General features: G+C 40.7%; 1 protein-coding gene and 1 pseudogene across 1 annotated transcript in view; both read right to left on the bottom strand.

Annotated features, from left to right (window-relative positions):
• LOC138657468 (zinc finger protein 585A-like) overlaps nucleotides 1-19,568 on the bottom strand; it is a 268,682-nt pseudogene that overhangs the window by 216,406 nt on the left and 32,708 nt on the right.
• The window catches only part of LOC138657475 (zinc finger protein 271-like), a 93,956-nt gene that overhangs the window by 65,746 nt on the left and 8,642 nt on the right, over nucleotides 1-19,568 (bottom strand). Inside the window, exon 5 of the mRNA XM_069745269.1 lies at nucleotides 9,145-10,082. Coding sequence (XP_069601370.1) covers nucleotides 9,145-10,082 — 938 coding nt within the window. The remainder of the gene's footprint in view (nucleotides 1-9,144; nucleotides 10,083-19,568) is intronic.

Genomic DNA, 19,568 nt, shown 5'->3' on the forward strand with positions numbered 1-19,568 from the left:
CCCTGTCAGTGTATCTGGATGCCTCCCCTTTTGATACGGGTTTGATATTGTTATCATACTATTTGATACAGCGCTTCTCACTTTATATCATATTAGATTCTCATTTTATATGAAGTTGATATGAGTTTGCTGGTGTTATCACCAGATCAATGTATTTTGTTTGTTAGTCCTAATGATCACGTAGAGCAAAATGATAGTGTTTCTGGCGTATCTTGTTCAGCAATTTATATGATTTTTATATCCTAGCAGTGTATTTATTTGCTACTGTGATTCTCATTTTACACATGGTTTGTAACACACCAGGCTCATTGTATGGGCATATTATGTATATGACCATGTTACAACACTATCAAGTATGAAGCGGGTGTTTTATACGTTTGTAAAAAAAAAGCAAAGACACAATATTGTAAAAGTTTAAAAGATTTATTGTTGTAAAATAAATGCATTTCAAAGACATTTCAATAATATAACAATTCTTACAGATTATAAAAAAAGCATAATTAAATAGTACAATTAACATACCGTACATCAACACACTTCTTACAAAATAAAAAATAAATAGTATCACAAGTACAATGAACATACATCATTACACTTCTTACAAAATAAATAATATAGTGTTATAAGCCAAGTACAGCATTTATCCAGTACATTCTTTACATTGTGAGCCACATGGTTTGTAGTATCGGTAGAGACCTTTTTTTAGGTAACAGAGTTCCGCGTGTGGTGCCTAATGACGGGGAATGTAAAGATTGAATTGTACGGGGCGTCGGGGCTAGCTGCTGTGGTGTAGATACAGCGCGTATCTCACTGCTGAAAATGTTTAATCCATCTAAAAGCTTCCTAGTAGTGGGGTTACCCACAACTGTAGATGGGATATTTAGCACGGCCATAGCCTGCATAAATGAATCCCAACCCGGCGGTAAATTTCTACTGTTCAGAGCATGACTCTGCGTTGTACTACGTACCAAATCCAGTAAGTTAGACCCGGGTATTACGGAGCCTTTGAAAATAAATTCAGCTTTATTATTCCAGGCTGTAACATTTTTATTCTACAGTAACCTGTTTAGTAAAAATTCAGCATTCTTTTTATATCTTTGGTTTATATGGCTGACAATTTCAGCAGCCTCTTGATTTTTATCAGAGTCGGTATTTGACAATTGTTGCTGATCAGGATCAGGAATGCTAACGAGATTTAAAGCCGCTACTTCTTTTGAGCTGTGTCGCGTATGTACCAAGTAGCGCTGTAGCACAGAGCTATACATTTTAATTTTCACATCATCGGGAATGTCACGACGTTGTAATATGGCACTTTCGCTTATATTATCTGTAGTAGGGGGTCTTAGTTTGTCTAGCTCCTGTTTGGGGACTAGATACATTTTCTCTGTATGCTCCATTATCTTCCTGTGAGCAGGCTTGTTATTATTGGAATTGAAAAACCTAACAGAGGGCCGATAAACCCGCCGGCCTGCTTTAGTAGGCGCTTCTTTTTCTTTATGGGCTGAAATCTGTCGCTCAGGGTTCTTATAGCTTTACGCCACTTCTTTAATATGCCCTTTTGGCGCTCTTTCAGCTGAATCCTGCCTTTTTAAGATGTTTAAAGCAATCTCGCCTATGGCTGTAATTAAATCATTGCTTGCATTGCACAAAATAGACTTTCTGACAGCGGGGGTTGCTTTCACCAGGGTTTTTAAGAGAACCCAGTTACGCCGGAGTCTTTCAGACATCTTTACATCACAACGCACACAGCATAGAATGTCTGATTCCACGTAAAATTCACTTTTTAGAAGTGTTTTTCTTTTGAACATGGACTGGTGGAAACATCCCAGTCCTTAAGATCCTCAGGGGTATTAGCTCTCAAATCTACCAGCAAATACCCGTAAGGCTCCCGCGTGGCATCCTCAAAAGCTTCTAGGAAAAAACGTGTTTTTCCGGGATACATCTGCCTGGCTAGAGTTAAAATTTGTAATTTATCTCAAGGATTATTAAAAAGCACCATGTACTTTGTGTTTAAATTTATTGTGCGGCTTTTCTTACCCTAGCAAAATATGTTTTGTAGCAGGTAGAAAATGCAGAGATTTCTGTTGTGCACATACTTGGTGAATGCTTTTCGCTAGCCCTCTCCATGAGATCATCAACAATAGTCAAATTCACCTTGTCTGGGGTGAATAATTCGTCATCTACGAATGTATTCGGCAGACCCTCCACAAATCTGGTGTTGGGAAAAGAGAGAGATTTCATCATATAGTTTTTGCCAGCATGAATATAACCAAACAATATTATCGGGTTTGTGATAAAATTTTTTTACTTTCAATATTATATAGCAGTTGTTTTACAAAATAGCTCTTTCCAGAATTAGACGGGCCTGCTAGAATGCATGAGAATGGGTGATGCAGGCGTGTATCCATCACAATTCTCAGCTAATAGCCAAAAGGCAAGGTGGTGAAATCAACTAATAGTCGCCGTTTTGTGTAAACGCACTTTTGTGTTTTGCGTAATGATCTTGTTTCGATGTCCCAGTGTTGAGGGAGGATCTAAATTGATCCTTCACGGTTGACTCAGTGATTTCCAAATTAATCTACAGGGCGTTGCCGGCAACTGAAAATGACCAGACGGAGACGCGTGCCTCTGTGTGGGGGATCGAGCAGATCTCTGGGCCCCCGTTTATTGTGTATGAGTTTTCATAGTCATAGAAATTATACTTCAACCAATCAGCATAAGAATACGCTCACAGTTCTTAACCTATAAGAATACAGGAAAAACTTAACCCATGAGGATACCCCAAGCAGGATGGCACCATTGAAGCTCTAAAAAACTATAGGGAGAAAAATACTTTATCTAAAAAACTAATTAAAGCTGCCAAAAAGGAAACAGAGAAGCACATTGCTAAGGAGAGTAAAACTAATCCCAAACTGTTCTTCAACTATATCAATAGTAAAAGAATAAAAACTGAAAATGTAGGCCCCTTAAAAAATAGTGAGGAAAGAATGGTTGTAGATGACGAGGAAAAAGCTAACATATTAAACACCTTCTTCTCCACGGTATTCACGGTGGAAAATGAAATGCTAGGTGAAATCCCAAGAAACAATGAAAACCCTATATTAAGGGTCACCAATCTAACCCAAGAAGAGGTGCGAAACCGGCTAAATAATATTAAAATAGATAAATCTCCGGGTCCGGATGGCATACACCCACGAGTACTAAGAGAACTAAGTAATGTAATAGATAAACCATTATTTCTTATTTTTAGGGACTCTATAGAGACAGGGTCTGTTCCGCAGGATTGGCGCAGAGCAAATGTGGTGCCAATATTCAAAAAGGGCTCTAAAAGTGAACCTGGAAATTATAGGCCAGTAAGTCTAACCTCTATTGTTGGTAAAATATTTGAAGGGTTTCTGAGGGATGTTATTCTGGATTATCTCAATGAGAATAACTGTTTAACTCCATATCAGCATGGGTTTATGAGAAATCGCTCCTGTCAAACCAATCTAATCAGTTTTTATGAAGAGGTAAGCTATAGACTGGACCACGGTGAGTCATTGGACGTGGTATATCTCGATTTTTCCAAAGCGTTTGATACCGTGCCGCACAAGAGGTTGGTACACAAAATGAGAATGCTTGGTCTGGGGGAAAATGTGTGTAAATGGGTTAGTAACTGGCTTAGTGATAGAAAGCAGAGGGTGGTTATAAATGGTATAGTCTCTAACTGGGTCGCTGTGACCAGTGGGGTACCGCAGGGGTCAGTATTGGGACCTGTTCTCTTCAACATATTCATTAATGATCTGGTAGAAGGTTTACACAGTAAAATATCGATATTTGCAGATGATACAAAACTATGTAAAGCAGTTAATACAAGAGAAGATAGTATTCTGCTACAGATGGATCTGGATAAGTTGGAAACTTGGGCTGAAAGGTGGCAGATGAGGTTTAACAATGATAAATGTAAGGTTATACACATGGGAAGAGGGAATCAATATCACCATTACACACTGAACGGGAAACCACTGGGTAAATCTGACAGGGAGAAGGACTTGGGGATCCTAGTTAATGATAAACTTACCTGGAGCAGCCAGTGCCAGGCAGCAGCTGCCAAGGCAAACAGGATCATGGGGTGCATTAAAAGAGGTCTGGATACACATGATGAGAGCATTATACTGCCTCTGTACAAATCCCTAGTTAGACCGCACATGGAGTACTGTGTCCAGTTTTGGGCACCGGTGCTCAGGAAGGATATAATGGAACTAGAGAGAGTACAAAGGAGGGCAACAAAATTAATAAAGGGGATGGGAGAACTACAATACCCAGATAGATTAGCGAAATTAGAATTATTTAGTCTAGAAAAAAGACGACTGAGGGGCGATCTAATAACCATGTATAAGTATATAAGGGGACAATACAAATATCTCGCTGAGGATCTGTTTATACCAAGGAAGGTGACGGGCACAAGGGGGCATTCTTTGCGTCTGGAGGAGAGAAGGTTTTTCCACCAACATAGAAGAGGATTCTTTACTGTTAGGGCAGTGAGAATCTGGAATTGCTTGCCTGAGGAGGTGGTGATGGCGAACTCAGTCGAGGGGTTCAAGAGAGGCCTGGATGTCTTCCTGGAGCAGAACAATATTGTATCATACAATTATTAGGTTCTGTAGAAGGACGTAGATCTGGGGATTTATTATGATGGAATATAGGCTGAACTGGATGGACAAATGTCTTTTTTCGGCCTTACTAACTATGTTACTATGTTACTATGATACAGGAAAAATGGAAACTACAGATATGGTCGTGTCTTTTTGGCATAAAAACGATATTAACAGATGCCTCAGTCTTGTATAGCGATACACCCACAAGTCTCTTATCTGGCTCGAGTTAGAATACTCAAGGTCTTTATACCAATTATAAATCATAGCCTAGTTGAATAACAAAATGTTATCTTTGTGAGAAACAGGACAGAGTTACTTCATAGCAGCTGTAACCTTCTACCTAAGTAAATAACAGAATTTATCTTTAACCAACAACAAAATGGAGTCAAAGCACAAAATGGAGAATCTTTCATAATTTGTTCCTTCACACCAGTACTTTTTATTCCTCACAATGGCCTTCTTCTGTACGACAATACGTTTCTGAGTTTCTGTGTCAGAATTAAGCAGGTAGTCCAGAACTATATCTTTTAGACTGTTGAAATTGATAGATTGAGAGTTACCGACATTTAGTGTTATACCCTTAACTTTTAAGAGAGTTTTACCGGTGTTGAGTTTGTATCCGTAAGTTTTGGGGGCCGTGGATACAAATTCTGTGATGTGTGTGCCATCGGGTATTTCACTGGTCAGCTCCCCCAGGTAATCGCCTAAAGGCGGCTGCCACTCACCTTCCCTATGTACAAAAATAACAGAATCTGTGTCGTGATAAAGGCACCTGTCCTGCAGCCAGTCCAGCAGCGAATAGAGCTGTAACCGAGCATACGCGGTTGTAAAACATGCTGTAAAAATGTTTGTGTTTTTGTTGAGTGTGTGGTGGCCTTCTGCATATTTCCAGTTAATGGTTGCGGTGTCATCATCAAGGAAATGTAACATCAAGATGTCATAGTAAGGCAGGAACAAATACTTAAAAAGCTCATCTGGGTCCCTAACAATGCTGGTGCATGATAGATTAGATCTCTGAGCAAACTTTCCCCATAAAGAATTTAAGAAAAGCTTGGAGATCTGTCTTTTAGCAGGGTTAACGCCTATATTTTCAGACCGTAATTGTATACCTTATTTTTCAAGAAAGGAGTCAATGTACTGCCTTTTCTTGATTTAATCAGTGCACCAGCTAGGATAACCAGAGCCTTCCTGCTTATCCCTAAGATGTAATTTAATGTAGGGAACAAACAGATCATCAGTGGTGTTAGGAAAATGCCATATTTCATAGATGTGCGCGATCCGATACCCTTTTTCTACCGAGATCTCGAAATCTATAGTGCACCAGGTGCCTGTCAGGGCACGTTCGTCGTCACTATGGGCACAAATATGTCTGTGAATTTACAGTGCATGTGTAGCAGAGGGGAAACATTAATTTTTTGTTGAGTTTTACAGGTAGAACAGGAAAAGATAAATCTCTCGGCGGATAGACCGTGACTTTAGCAATGCCAATGTATTTTTTAATGAATCCAAAATTGTCGTAGATGATGTCTGGATGGCCTACAGGGTATGTTTTAGTTTTGTTTACAAAGAGGTACAGGCTGGTGAAATCATAGTACTGTGAAGTCTCCCCTTCTTCTAGATGGTGATAGAGCTTAATGGCGTTAGTTCGGCCGCCATAAAGCGCATCACGGGGGTCTAAAGGAAGGGGAAATTCCATCTGGTGGAGAAATGTTTGAAGGTTAGAATCATTTTGAACCATTTCATTCCACTCATGCTCCCTCATCAGTCTTACTGTGTACCCGCAGCACTGTAAGTAGCGCTTTTTAGCTAGAAAGGTGTAATATAATTGGCTTTAGGAAGTGGTAAAAACATCCCTGAAATTCAAAGGCTATGTGTTTGTCGTTAACATAGGCATAGCCATCTAGAAAATATTTCCCGACTCATTTTTCACCGTCTCTCAAATCATGCTGGATGTCAATGTTCTCGGAGTGCGCTACATACATGAGCCATTGTATAGCGGGTGACGAGTAGCGCTTTTTTGCCTGCTGATAATTATCACCAGGTAAAATGGCGATGGTCTTTTTTGGAAGAAATGTAAACTGGTGCATTGCCATACACACCGAGGCCAGGGTGATGAGCTGAAAAGGATCAACACATCTGCTCACTACAATCATTTGCTTTTGACGCTTACATTATTTTTTAACATTTTTCTGTCATCTGCATAATAAGCTCTCTATAGATCTCACGGGAGTGTCTCAAAATTTGAACGTCCTGTTTGCAATAAAATTTTAGCTCTGCCATGTAGTCAAAAACTGTATGTTTCTGACTCTCATGCCACTCCATGAACTCTACCTTCTCACCAGGTGACATGTACTCTACCCCATAATATTTCACATCAGGTATGAGGCCTACATAGTTTTGGTTTTCTCTGGTAATAAATAAGTGTGGAAATGCCATTTGCCGCCTGAAAAACCCATGGCCTGTGGTAATTTACTAGGTTTCATGGGTATGAAATTTAGAGAGTCTATGACCCTTATAGACAAATCGGGTAGCGTCACACACAAGAGACGGCCACCTTGGGTTATCAACTTTACCTGTAGTTTTTCAAAAATCAGTTCCTTAACAATAAAGTAAGAATCGTACCGTCCTGCATTGTGGGCTATAAATGTATAACCTGAAAAATTTCCACTGGTAAAGAACTGTACAAAGTCATGTGTGCATGACTCACCTTCAAATTCCCAGGAAGGCGTACTATACAGCACTGTAGCATAAATATAATTTGGGATATGCGTACCTGTCTCCTGCATATATTCAAAGTCGTAAAATATATATTGATCAGTTTCCTCCCTTGGCACATACCACCGCTTGTAACAAAGATGCTCATCGAATTTATTTATGCGGGCTTGACATACAGGGCAGCGCAAACCATTACATTTATGCTCAGTCTCGCTATTTCTGAGCACAAAACGGTTGCATGCATCACAAAATGTTTTAAGCCTGCAGAATGATAGATCGCCTACAGCCAATTGTGTGTGATAATCTAAGCACTCGCTCGAGCGGCAATAAACCCTGCAAACAGGGCATCTGGGCTGTTGGGCGCCAGTGCTTTCTATACAATTCTCTCTCTGACAGGCTTTACAAAAATATTGACAGGATTGGTTGTTCTTGTAATGAAACACCGAATTACACCACTCACAAAAGTAAGCATCTCCGATAAGGCCTTTCATATTTTTGATACCGCAGTAGTGGTTATCATGGAACAATATGAATACGGTTTTACCATTAGCTGAATTGCCGGACTGAAAGTAACGCCAATCACCCTGACTATAGTACAGTACTTTAATGACAATCCCCAAATATTTTTCAAATGCTGGAATGTCACTAAAACTCAATAATTGATCATCAGGGATGGCCAGTGCTGTGTGTATGTTTTTAGAGCGGCTCAGTAAAATATCATCAAAGACATCCGTGTCGTCCATCAAGGCACACACACTAGCAGCCAAACACAGAGCCATTGTCTCTTTTAATGATCTGACTGCTCGCTATAAATTTCAAGCAACCTTTTTTACACCACCACGTTGGTTTTTAATGATGGTACAACTAGCTTTAACTAATTGGATGCTAGGCATTCAGCGTTACTTTGAAGTGTGCGGGCAACAGCATTTAAAAAAGATTCAGTATTAAAATCTTCCCGGGTTTGTTTTGTAGTGAAAATAGGGTCTAAAGTATCACCACCTTCAAGCCATCTTCCCTGTGCATGCCTCCTCCGAACCCCCTGGAAGGGCAATCCAACACTGTGTCAGAAGTCTCTGGTTTGCTCGTCATCAGGATGTGCCAACCCCAGCTTGCCCTGCCTATTCTCAGAACCGGGACAACACTGCTGATAGACGTCCAAAAGGACTCCAGTGCTCCCATCCGCACATTCCCCACTTGACTAGCGGTGGTGCTTCCAGGACCTGAAACCGGCACAACAAAGAGCCGTTCTTCCAGGACACTGGGCAAGACCTGGGTAAGTTTCCTTCTTGACTTTCTGCTCCTGATTCTTCAGCTTCACTCAAGAACAGGAAGCCAACTGATAAGGTGGAGAGGTCCTACCCTTTAATTCAGTAGATTTCCTGTCCTTATGGGGTGGATTCCCTCTCTTGTATGGTGCTGTCATGGGGGACAGGAATATTTTAGAAATTGTTCTCGTGTTCAGTGAGATATTAATTACAATCTTATCAAAAAGAGTGGATTCATTATGCAGAGCAATGTTTATTCAAATTTGTAAAACACAGAACATAATTAGTTTTTTTCCTGTATGATTTCTCTCATGTCAAACAAGATTTATTTACCAAAGATTTCCCACATAGTGAACATGAATACTACTTCTCTACTGTGTAATACTTGTAATATGTAGTAAGACTTGATTTATTTATAAAAGATTTTCCACATTCTGAACATGAATAAGGCTTCTCTCATTTGTCACAACACTTGATTTATCTGTAAAGCAGTACTCAGGGTAAACGAATGAATACGGCTTTTCTACAGTGTGAATTCTCTGATGTTTACGAAGTTGTGCTTTACGTGCAAAGCATTTTCCACATTGTAAACATGAAAACGGTTTCTCCCCTGTGTGAATTCTTTGATGTTTAACAAGATTTGATTTATCTCTAAAACATTTCCCACATTCTAGACATAAATATGGAGTCTCTCCTGTATGTATTCTCTGATGTTTAATGAGACTTCCTATATCTGTGAAAGACTTCCCACATTCTGAACATGAAAATGGCTTTTCTCCTGTGTGAATTCTCTCATGTCTAACACATATTGATTTATTTGTAAAGCATTTTCCACATTCTGAACACGAATACAGCTTCTCACCTGTGTGAATTCGCTGATGTTTAGCAAGATTTGATTTATCTCTAAAACATTTCCCACATTCTGAACATGAATATGGCTCCTCTCCTGTGTGAATTCTCTGATGTGTTACAAGACATATTTTATATGTAAAGCATTTCCCACATTCTGAACATGAATATGGCTTATCTACTGTGTGAATTTTTTCATGTGTAATAAGACTTCCTTTATCTGTGTAGGATTTCCCACACTTAGAACATGAAAATGGCTTCTCTCCTGTGTGAATTCTCTGATGTATAACAAATCTTGATTTCATTGTAAAGCATTTCCCACATTCTGAACAGGAGTATGGCTTTTCCCCTTTTTGTTTTTGTTGTGTTAAAAAATCTGAGCTTGTAGTAATTTGCTGATAACACTGAAATCTTGTATCCACTTTGTCACCTGCAATTGTGGTAATAATGTGAGATTGCTCAGGAAAGGGTTCCTCATGATTAGGCGGATTATAAGAAAGTGAAGTGCTGTGAAGTCCAGGAGGTCCATGAAGGGTAATGAGGTTTTCTCCATTAGCGTGCTTCCTGATATCTTCTTTACAGTTTAGAGATAATCCATTATCCTCAAAAGGATTTCCTATAAGGATGAAAAATAGATTGGATGTGAATTTTTTTCTACAACACAAAAGGGGATTTCAAAACTTTTTTATGAAGCTCACAGTAAAGACCCTCGTCAAAGTACCGATAATAAGGAAGACAACTACATGCCATAACAAACTCAATGATGAATAAAGTGAATAACACTTATAAACTGGTGACACTGGCAAGAGTCAGGAGTGGCAGAGATTAGTCAGCAAATAGGCTGTTCTTAAAGGGAAACTGTTATCAGGATTTATCGCATTTTATATACCACCAGTGCCATTTTACTCCCTCAAGCTTCCAATCATGCCCTTAATGTAGAAAAGAGTCCACGCAATTAAAAACGGAGTTTTATCCTTTCATTACTGCATGTAAATGAGTTGTCAAAAAGTGGCCCTACATTCAAGAGTAGTCGAGCTCCAGCCACCATAATTATGTACTCATGCCTAAGGGCATGATAGGAAATATTAGAAGAAGACTGAAATAGCTCTGAAGGCACATTAAGAGGTTAAATCCTAATTACAGGCCCCAGGGGTGGACACTGACTGTGAATGATCGTTGTGCAGGACTTGTGTCTGCTCCCTCATCCCCCCTTCTATAATTAACTATATATTAAGCATATATTGAAAAAAAGAGAGACATACAGGGGATTTCTTATCCCAAAGTTTGAGAAGGAAAATCTATATAGGTAGAAGTGGAACGATCACAGTATCTTGGCAGTATCCTGTAGTGCAAATGGGCCTCCCTTCCCCTTGGAGCCTCCTCTATCCCTTGGTGCCTCCCTACCTCCCCTGGGCTACTCTACACCCTGGAGCCTCCCTACCCCCTAGAGCCTCCCTACCTCCTTGGACACTCTACACCCCGGAGCCTCCCTAACCGCTCTGATCCTCCCTATTTTCGGGATCCTCCTTACAACCTGGAGCCTCCTTAACCCCTGGAGCCTCCCCTACCTCCTCCTGGAGCCTCCCTACACTGCTTGGCCCATATGCAGCTGAACCTGCTCCACATGTGATATGTCCACCACACCCATAACGCTAACTAAGTCTTTAAAAATGATCTTTATTAGTCCCTTCCTGCAGTCAGTAAACTCCAGCAGTCCAGGACTGCTGTCATTCAATCCTACTGTGCCGTGGGAGCCACCCACAGCACTGTGACTGACACCCCAGCGTGTGGTGGTGGAGGAGATGAGGGATGACGTAGTTATTAATCATATATACACTGCTCAAAAAAATAAAGGGAACACTAAAATCCCACATCCTAGATATCTCTGAATGAAATATTCCAGTGGTAAATCTTTATTCATTACATAGTGGAATGTGTTGAGAACAATAAAACCTAAAAATGATCACAATAAATCACAACTAATATCCCACGGAGGTCTGAAGTTGGAATAATGCTCAAAATCAAAGTGGAAAATGAATTACAGGCTTCAGTGGAAATGCCTCAAGTCAAGGAAATGATGCTCAGTAGTGTGTGTGGCCTCCACGTGCATGTATGACCTCCCTACAACGCCTGGGCAAGCTCCTGATGAGGCGGCGGATGGTCTCTTGAGGGATCTCCTCCCATACCTGGACTAAAGCATCCGCCAACTCCTGGACAGTCTGTGGTGCAACGTGACGTTGGTGAATGGTGCGAGACATGATGTCCCAGATGTGCTCCATCAGATTCAGGTCTGAGGAACGGGCGGGCCAGTCCATAGCTTCAATGCCTTCATCTTGCAGGAACTGCTGACACACTCCAGCCACATGAGGTCTGGCATTGTCCTGCATTAGGAGGAACCCAGGGCCAACCACACCAGCATATGGTCTCACAAGGGGTCTAGGGATCTCATCTCGGTACCTAATGGCAGTCAAGCTACCTCTGGCGAGCACATGGAGGGCTGTGCGGCCCTCCAAAGAAATGCCACCCCACACCATTACTGACCCACTGTCAAAGAGGTCATGCTGAAAGATGTTGCATGCAGCAGATCACTCTCCACGAAGTCTCCAGACTCTGTCACAACTGTCACATGTGCTCAGTATGAACCTGCTTTCATCTGTGAAGAGCACAGGGTGCAGTGGCAAATTTGCCAATCGTGGTGTTCTGTGGCAAATGCCAAGCATCCTGCACAGTGTTGGGCTGTGAGCACAACCCCCATCTGTGGTCCTCGGGCACGCAGACCATCCTCCTGGAGTCATTTTCTAAACGTTTGTGCAGACACATGCACATTTTTGGCCTGCTGGAGGTCATCTACGCTGACAGACCCAGAAAACCTTCTTGCCACAGCTCACATTGATGTGCCATCCTGGATGAGCTGCACTACCTGAGCCACTTGTGTGTGTTGTAGAGTCCGTCTCTTACAACCACAAGTGTGAAAGCACAACCAACATTCAAAAGTGACCAAAACATCAGCCAGAAAGTATTGGTACTGAGATGTGGTCTGTTGTCCCCACCTGCAGAATCACTCCTTTATTGAGTGTGACTTGATGATTGCCAATAATTTCCATCTGTTGTCTATTCCATTTGCACAACAGCATGTGAAATTGATTGTCAAACATTGTTGCTTCCTAAGTGGACAGTTTGATTTCACAGAAGTTTGACCTACTTGGAGTTATATTCTGTTGTTTAAGTGTTCCCTTTATCCAGTGTATATATACAGTGCCTTGCAAAAGTATTCGGCTCTCTGGAACTTTTCAACCTTTTCCCACATATCATGCTTCAAACATAAAGATACCAAATGTAAATTTTTGGTGAAGAATCAACATGTGGAACACAATTGTGAAGTTGAACGAAATTTATTGGTTATTTTAAATGTTTGTGGAAATTCAAAAACTGAAAAGTGGGGCATGCAATATTGTTTGGCCCCTTTACTTTCAGTGCATCAAACTCACTCCAGAATTTCATTGTGGATCTCTGAATGATTCAATGTTGTCCTAAATGCCTAATGATGATAAATGTAATCCACCTGTGTGTAATCAAGTCTCTGTATAAATGCACCTGGTCTGTGATAGTCTCAGGGTTCTGTTTGAAGCACAGAGAGCATCATGAAGACCAAGGAACACAACAGACAGGTCCGTGATACTGTTGTGGAGAAGTTTAAAGCCAGATTTGAATAAAAAATTATTTCCAAAACTTTAAACATCCCACGGAGCACTGTGCAAGCGAACATATTGAAATGGAAGGAGTATCATACCACTGCAAATCTACCAAGACCCGGCCGTCCCTCTAAACTTTCATCTCAAACAAGGAGAAGACTGATCAGAGATGCAGCCAAGAGGCCCATGATCCCTCTGGATGAACTGCAGAGATCTACAGCTGTGGTGGGACAGTCTGTCCATAGGACAACAATCAGTCGTACACTGCACAAATCTGGCCATTATGGAAGAGTGGTAAGAAGTAAGCCATTTCTCAAAGATATCCATAAAAAGTGTTGTTTAAAGTTTGCAACAAGCCACCTGGGAGACACCAAACATGTGGAAGAAGGTGCTCTGGTCAGATGAAACCAAAATTGAACTTTTCGGCAACAATGCCAAACAATATGTTTGGCGTAAAGGCAACACAGCTCATCACCCTGAACACACCATCCCCACTGTCAAACACGGTGGTGGCAGCATCATGGTTTGGGCCTGCTTTTCTTCAGCAGGGACAGGGAAGATGGTTAAAATTGATGGGAAGTTGGATGGAGCCAAATACAGGACCATTCTTGAAGAAAACCTGTTTGATTCTGCAAAAGACCTGAGACTGGAACGGAGATTTGTCTTCCAACAAGATAATGACCCCAAACAAAAAGCAAAATCTAAAATGGAATGGTTAAAAAAAATGTATCCAGGTGTTAGAATGGCCAAGTCAAAGTCCAGACCTCAATCCAATGGAGAATCTGTGGAAAGAGCTGAAAACTGTTTTGTACATCGAGAGACTGAAATTCTTGCCCATTCTTCCTTGGCAAACAGCTCGAGCTCAGTGAGGTTTGATGGAGTTTTCCTCACAAAAATGTTATTTTAGCTCCAAGTTTCTAATTTTTCTAAGGGCCAATAGGAATTTTTTTCACAACAAACTGAGGTCCATTTTTTCCTGAGTGCGCCAATGCCTTACATGTAATCAGGAAATATTTTTCAGGCACAAAACAATCTCAGAAGGCAAGGAGAGCCAGATTTTACTGTTATGGCTTGCAGGTGCCATGACCCACTGGGATATGCCAATGAGGTGCAACCGTAAGTTAGGCGGGTTCTCATTGCTTCAGAAATGCCAAACATGGACACAATATGTGGTTTACACTGTGGGACTCAGAAGGGAGGGGGCCATTTGGGAGCAGAAAATTTGCTGAATTTCTTTTGGCGGGTGAGGAACCATTTCGCTTTTCCAGAACCTTTGTGCTACCAGTATCGCGGAAGCCCCCTATATTTCCATTGACAGATGACGGACCCGAGTGGGGACTTTTTTTGTGGATTAAGTTGAAGCTTTTACTGGGAACATTTTACATCACGTTTTGGATCACTTTTACCTGGCACTCAACGCTGAGCACTTTCCTTGGGGTTTCAATCGAAACCCTTGAGGGATCCATTCACTATAATGAGGCAGCAGTGTTACTCTGGACTTCATCTGTCCTCTGTTTAGCGGTGTACTTTTTTTCAGAAGTGCACAAAACTGAGGCCGACAGCACTTTTATGCAATCCTAAAAAGGACACCGCCGAATCACAGGTACTATAGCGTCCACAGTGACTCCATCTGCCTCATTATAGGAAATGTTCTGCCAGAGCTTCTGTATGAATCATGTATTTTAGACATTTACACGGAAACCCGGGTGTAAGAGCGCAGGGGAGAGCACAGGATAAATGTGATCCAAAATGTTATGTAAAATGTTCCCAATAAAAGTTTAAGCTCAATCTACAAAAAAAAGTCCCCACTCAGGTCTGTCATCTGTTAATGGAAATATAGGGAGCTTCCACGTTACTGGTAGTACAAAGGATCTGGAAAAGCGAAATGGCTCTCGCCCCTCAAAAGAAATTCAGTGAATTCTGCACTCCCAAATCCAAATGTCCTCCTCCCTTCTGAGCCCCAGTGTGAATAGACCACATTTAGTGCCCATGTTTGGAATTTCAGTAGTGATGAGAGCCAGCCTAATTTACAGGTGCCTGTCTCCAGAAGCACGGGTTGGGCATAATGTCCTGGTCACTACAACGTACTGATCACTACAATGGTAGTTTGCAGTTTTCACTCAGCAATATCCACTGCTGCTCGTTTCTGGAAAAGCCCACGGAGTCAAAATCGTCACTACACCTGTATATAAATTTACAAACGGGTGTAATTTATAAAATGGGATCACTTGAGGGGGGATTCTGCTTTTTCTAGCACTTAGGGGTTCTGTATATGAAGTCCTCAAACTATTCTAGGAAAATCTGAGCTCCAGGAGGCAAATAGCTTTACGTTCCTCCCGAGTCTTGCTGTGTGGCTAAGCAGTACTGTACAGCCACATATGGGGCATTTCTACATTTAACAGAAATTGAGGGACAAATTTTGGTGCAATTTTTTACCCATTTTCCAATATGAAAATTTGAAATGTGGGGCTAACGCACATTCTTGGTGTTAAAAGTGTAAATTATTTTTTCTTCACTGCCCAATGGTATAAAATTCTGTGACCAACCTGTGGTGTCAATATGATCATTGCACCCATAGATGAATTGAGAGGTGTAGTTTGTAAAATGGGGTCACTTGTATAGGGTTCTGTTGTTCTGGTGCCTCATGGGCTCTGCCAATGTGACATGGCACACTCCAAAAAGTGCAGCAAAATCTGTACTGTAATATGGCGCTACTTCCCTTCTGAGCTTTGCACTGTGCCTCAAAAGTAGTTTTCGACCACATATAGGGTATCTGTTAGCTCAGGAGAAATTGGGGAAATTGGGGACCATTTTCTCCTGTTACCCTTGTGAAAATAGAAAATATGTGGCTAAAAACATTTTTGTGGTAAAAATTAGAGTTTTTATGTTTTCATGGTTCAACGTTATACGGTCTAGTTTCCAAAGTGGTGTCACTTGTGGGGTGTTTCCACTGTTTAGGCACATCAGGGGGCTCTAAAAACGCAATCCGCTAATTATTCCAGCAAATTTTACATTGAAAAAGTCATATTGCGATCCCCCCCCTTCCCCACATATGGGGTATTGGCATGCTCAGGAGAAATTGCACAACAAATTGTATGGTTTATTTTCTCCTGTTATCTTTGTGAAAGTAAATAAAAATTCGGTCTCAAAAGGAAATTTTTGGTGAAAAAAATGAAATGTTAATTTTTTACTTCCACATTCCATTAATTCCTGTGAAGCACCTGAAGGGTTAATAAACTACTTGAATGTGATTTTGAGAACCTTGAGGGGTGCAGATTTTAGAATGGTGTCACTTTTGGGTATTTTCTGTTATATAGGCCCCTCAAAGCCACTTCAAATGTGGTTCCTAAAAAAATGGTTTTGTACATTTTGGTGTAAAAATGAGAAAACGCTGGTCAACTTTTAACCCTTATAACTTCATTGAAAAAAATATATATATGTGTTTCAAAAATTGTGATGATGTAAAGTAGACATGTGGAAAAGGTTATTTATTATTTTGAGTTATCTAACTCTCTGATTTAAGGGCATAAAAATGTAAAAGTTTGAAAATTGCAATTTTTTCACAAATAAACGCAAGCCATACCAAATAAATTTTACCACCATGAAGAAGTACAATATGTCACAAGGAAACATTCTCAGAATCATTGGAATTCATTGAAGCGTTCCAGAGTTATGACCTCATAAAGTGACAGTGGTCAGAATAGAAAAAAATTGGTCTGGTCAGGAAGGTGAAAACAGGCTTCGGAGTGAAAGGGTTAATATGATGCAATTTGTTTATAAATCATTTCCCACATAATGAACATGATTACAGTTTCGATCTTGTGTGACTTCTTCATGCTTAACAAGACTTAATTTATCTATAAAGCATTTCCCACAGTCTTAACATCAATACGGCTTATCTCCTGTGTGAATTCTCCCATGTACATTAAGATTTATTTCTATGTTCCATATAGTGAACAGGAGTACGGCTTCTCTCTGGTGTGCCTTCTACCATGTACAACTGAAGTTGATTTTTGTGAAAAACATTACCCACATAATAGGCCTTACAGATCAAGTTTTCTATTGATTTTTATTTCTTTTTTTAAGTTTATTATCTTCACATTTACAGAGTAATAATGTTATTTTTCACTAACCTGTGTTCTTCTGCTATTCAACCTATAACTGTAAGAAAATACTGACAACTGGGTGTTACCATTCCCTTTGTCAAAAAGGGGCATTCTCCTACATTGTCCTAACAGTGCTGAGTGTCAGAAAGTGTGTGGACACATAAATGGAGAATGGTAACACCTCGTTATCATGTTATTTATAAATCTAGGAGGAACCGCTGTGCATCCGCACAGGAGTTTTTCTTTCTTTGGTAACACAATTCTTGTTGAAAATAATTTGATCCAATTTATTAGTAAAAAAAAAATGGGGGGGACATCAAAGAGGACACCTTCTTTTTGGAATTTATGTATTTTGCCATTAGAAAGAGATTTATTCACGTTACTCAGATGGGTGGACGATTTCTGGATGTTTTGTTTGTCTAGAGCTGGGATTTCAAACTTCAACACACAGAGGGCTAAAATGAAAAACTTAGTCACAGGCCAACCAGTATACAGCATAAAGGGCGCCTGCTCAGGGCAGGATCTTGTCTCCATGTTTATATGTTGAATGAATCAGGTTTCAAAAACCAACATTATTGTCAGATAACGAGAACTCTAAATGTGGCCATCGCAGCTGTTTGTACATACAAGCTCGTAATCCCTTATGAAGCAATTCTCCATGCCGGCACAGAGGAGGGACTAAACATTTGTCATATACTGTCACCTACCTGGTGTCCTCCGCTGTCTTCCGACTGAGACCGGTGTCAGGTCCTCCTACATCCAAGATGGCCTCCATAGTGGCAGAGGGACGACAGTCATATGTCTGACCCACACCTCCATAGCATGTACTTACTGACTTACCATAGGGCTCTTCATGCCACTGAGCGGCCGGCCTGGATGAAGAGGACCAGAACGTCGGCCTCGGTGTAGGAGGCAGTGGGAGGCAAAGAGAGGGGACAGGTAGGACGACTCTACATGTGACATGTGTCATCACTCGTCAGCACCAGGCAGAGGCTGCTACATCACCGAGATCCATAGGACGTAACCTGTAACACCAGCTCAGTCAATTATGTGGGAGCACCGGACTTGTGGAAGAAAAATATGGAAGCAAAGGATGGAAGTATTATTCACAAAGGTAATGGAAAACTAAATACAGTTGAAACCAGAAGTTTCCATCCACTATATATATATATATATATATATATATATATATATATATATATATATATATATATAAAGACACATCTGCAAGTTTTTCTCAACATCTGACATGACATCAGAATAAACCTTTCTTGATTAAGGTCAATTAGGATTACTATAATTATTCATATTTGCCAAATGCGAGACTGAGAGGGAATGTGTTACGGAATTTTTATTACTTACTGCAAAGTCAATATTTTCCATCCATTTCATTTGTATTTGGTGCCATTGCCCTTAAACTTGGGTCACATGTTTTGGATTTCCTCCCACAAGCTTCTCACAATAGTTGGCCGGAATTTGGGCACATTTTTCCTGGCAGAACTGGTGTAACTGATCCCGGTTTGTAGGTCGCCTTGCTCGCACCGGCCTTTTCAGCTTTGCCCATAAATTTTCAATAGGATTGAGATCAGGGCTTTGTGATGGCCACTGCAAAACTTTGACTTTGTTATCCTTAAGCCACTTTGTTACCATTTGGCAGTATACTTCGGGTCAATGTCCATTTAGAAGACCCATTTGCACCCAAGCTTTAACTTCCTGGCTGATGTCTTGAGATGTTGCTTCAGTATTGCAACATAATCTTCTTTTCTCATGATACCATCTATGCTGTGAAGTGCACCAGTCCCTCCTGCAGCGAAACAACACCACAACATGATGCTCCCACCCCCAATGTTTCACAGTGGGGATGGTGTTCTTAGGCTTCCCAGCTTCTCCATTTTTCATCCAAACGTAACAATGGTCATTATGCCCAAAAAGTTCAATTTTAGTTTCATCAGACCACAGGACGTCTCCAAAACTTAAGGTCTTTGTTCCTATCTGCATATGCAAATATTAATCTTGCTTTTCTATGTTTCTTTTGGAGTAATGGCTTCTTCCTGGCAGAGTGGCCTTTCAGCTCATGTTGATACAGTACTTGTTTCCCTGTGGAAAGTGACACAATCTTACCAGATTCCGCCATCATCTTCACAAGGTATTTTTCTTTTGTCCTTGGGTTGATATGCACATGTCAGACCAAAGCACGTTCATCTCTGGGACACAGAACCCATCTTCTTCCTGAGCGGTATGATGGCTGGACATTCCCATCTTGTTTGCACTTGTGTATAATTGTTTGTAGAGATGAACGAGGCA

Source organism: Ranitomeya imitator, chromosome 1, assembly GCF_032444005.1.
Source record: "Ranitomeya imitator isolate aRanImi1 chromosome 1, aRanImi1.pri, whole genome shotgun sequence".
NCBI lineage: Eukaryota > Metazoa > Chordata > Amphibia > Anura > Dendrobatidae > Ranitomeya > Ranitomeya imitator.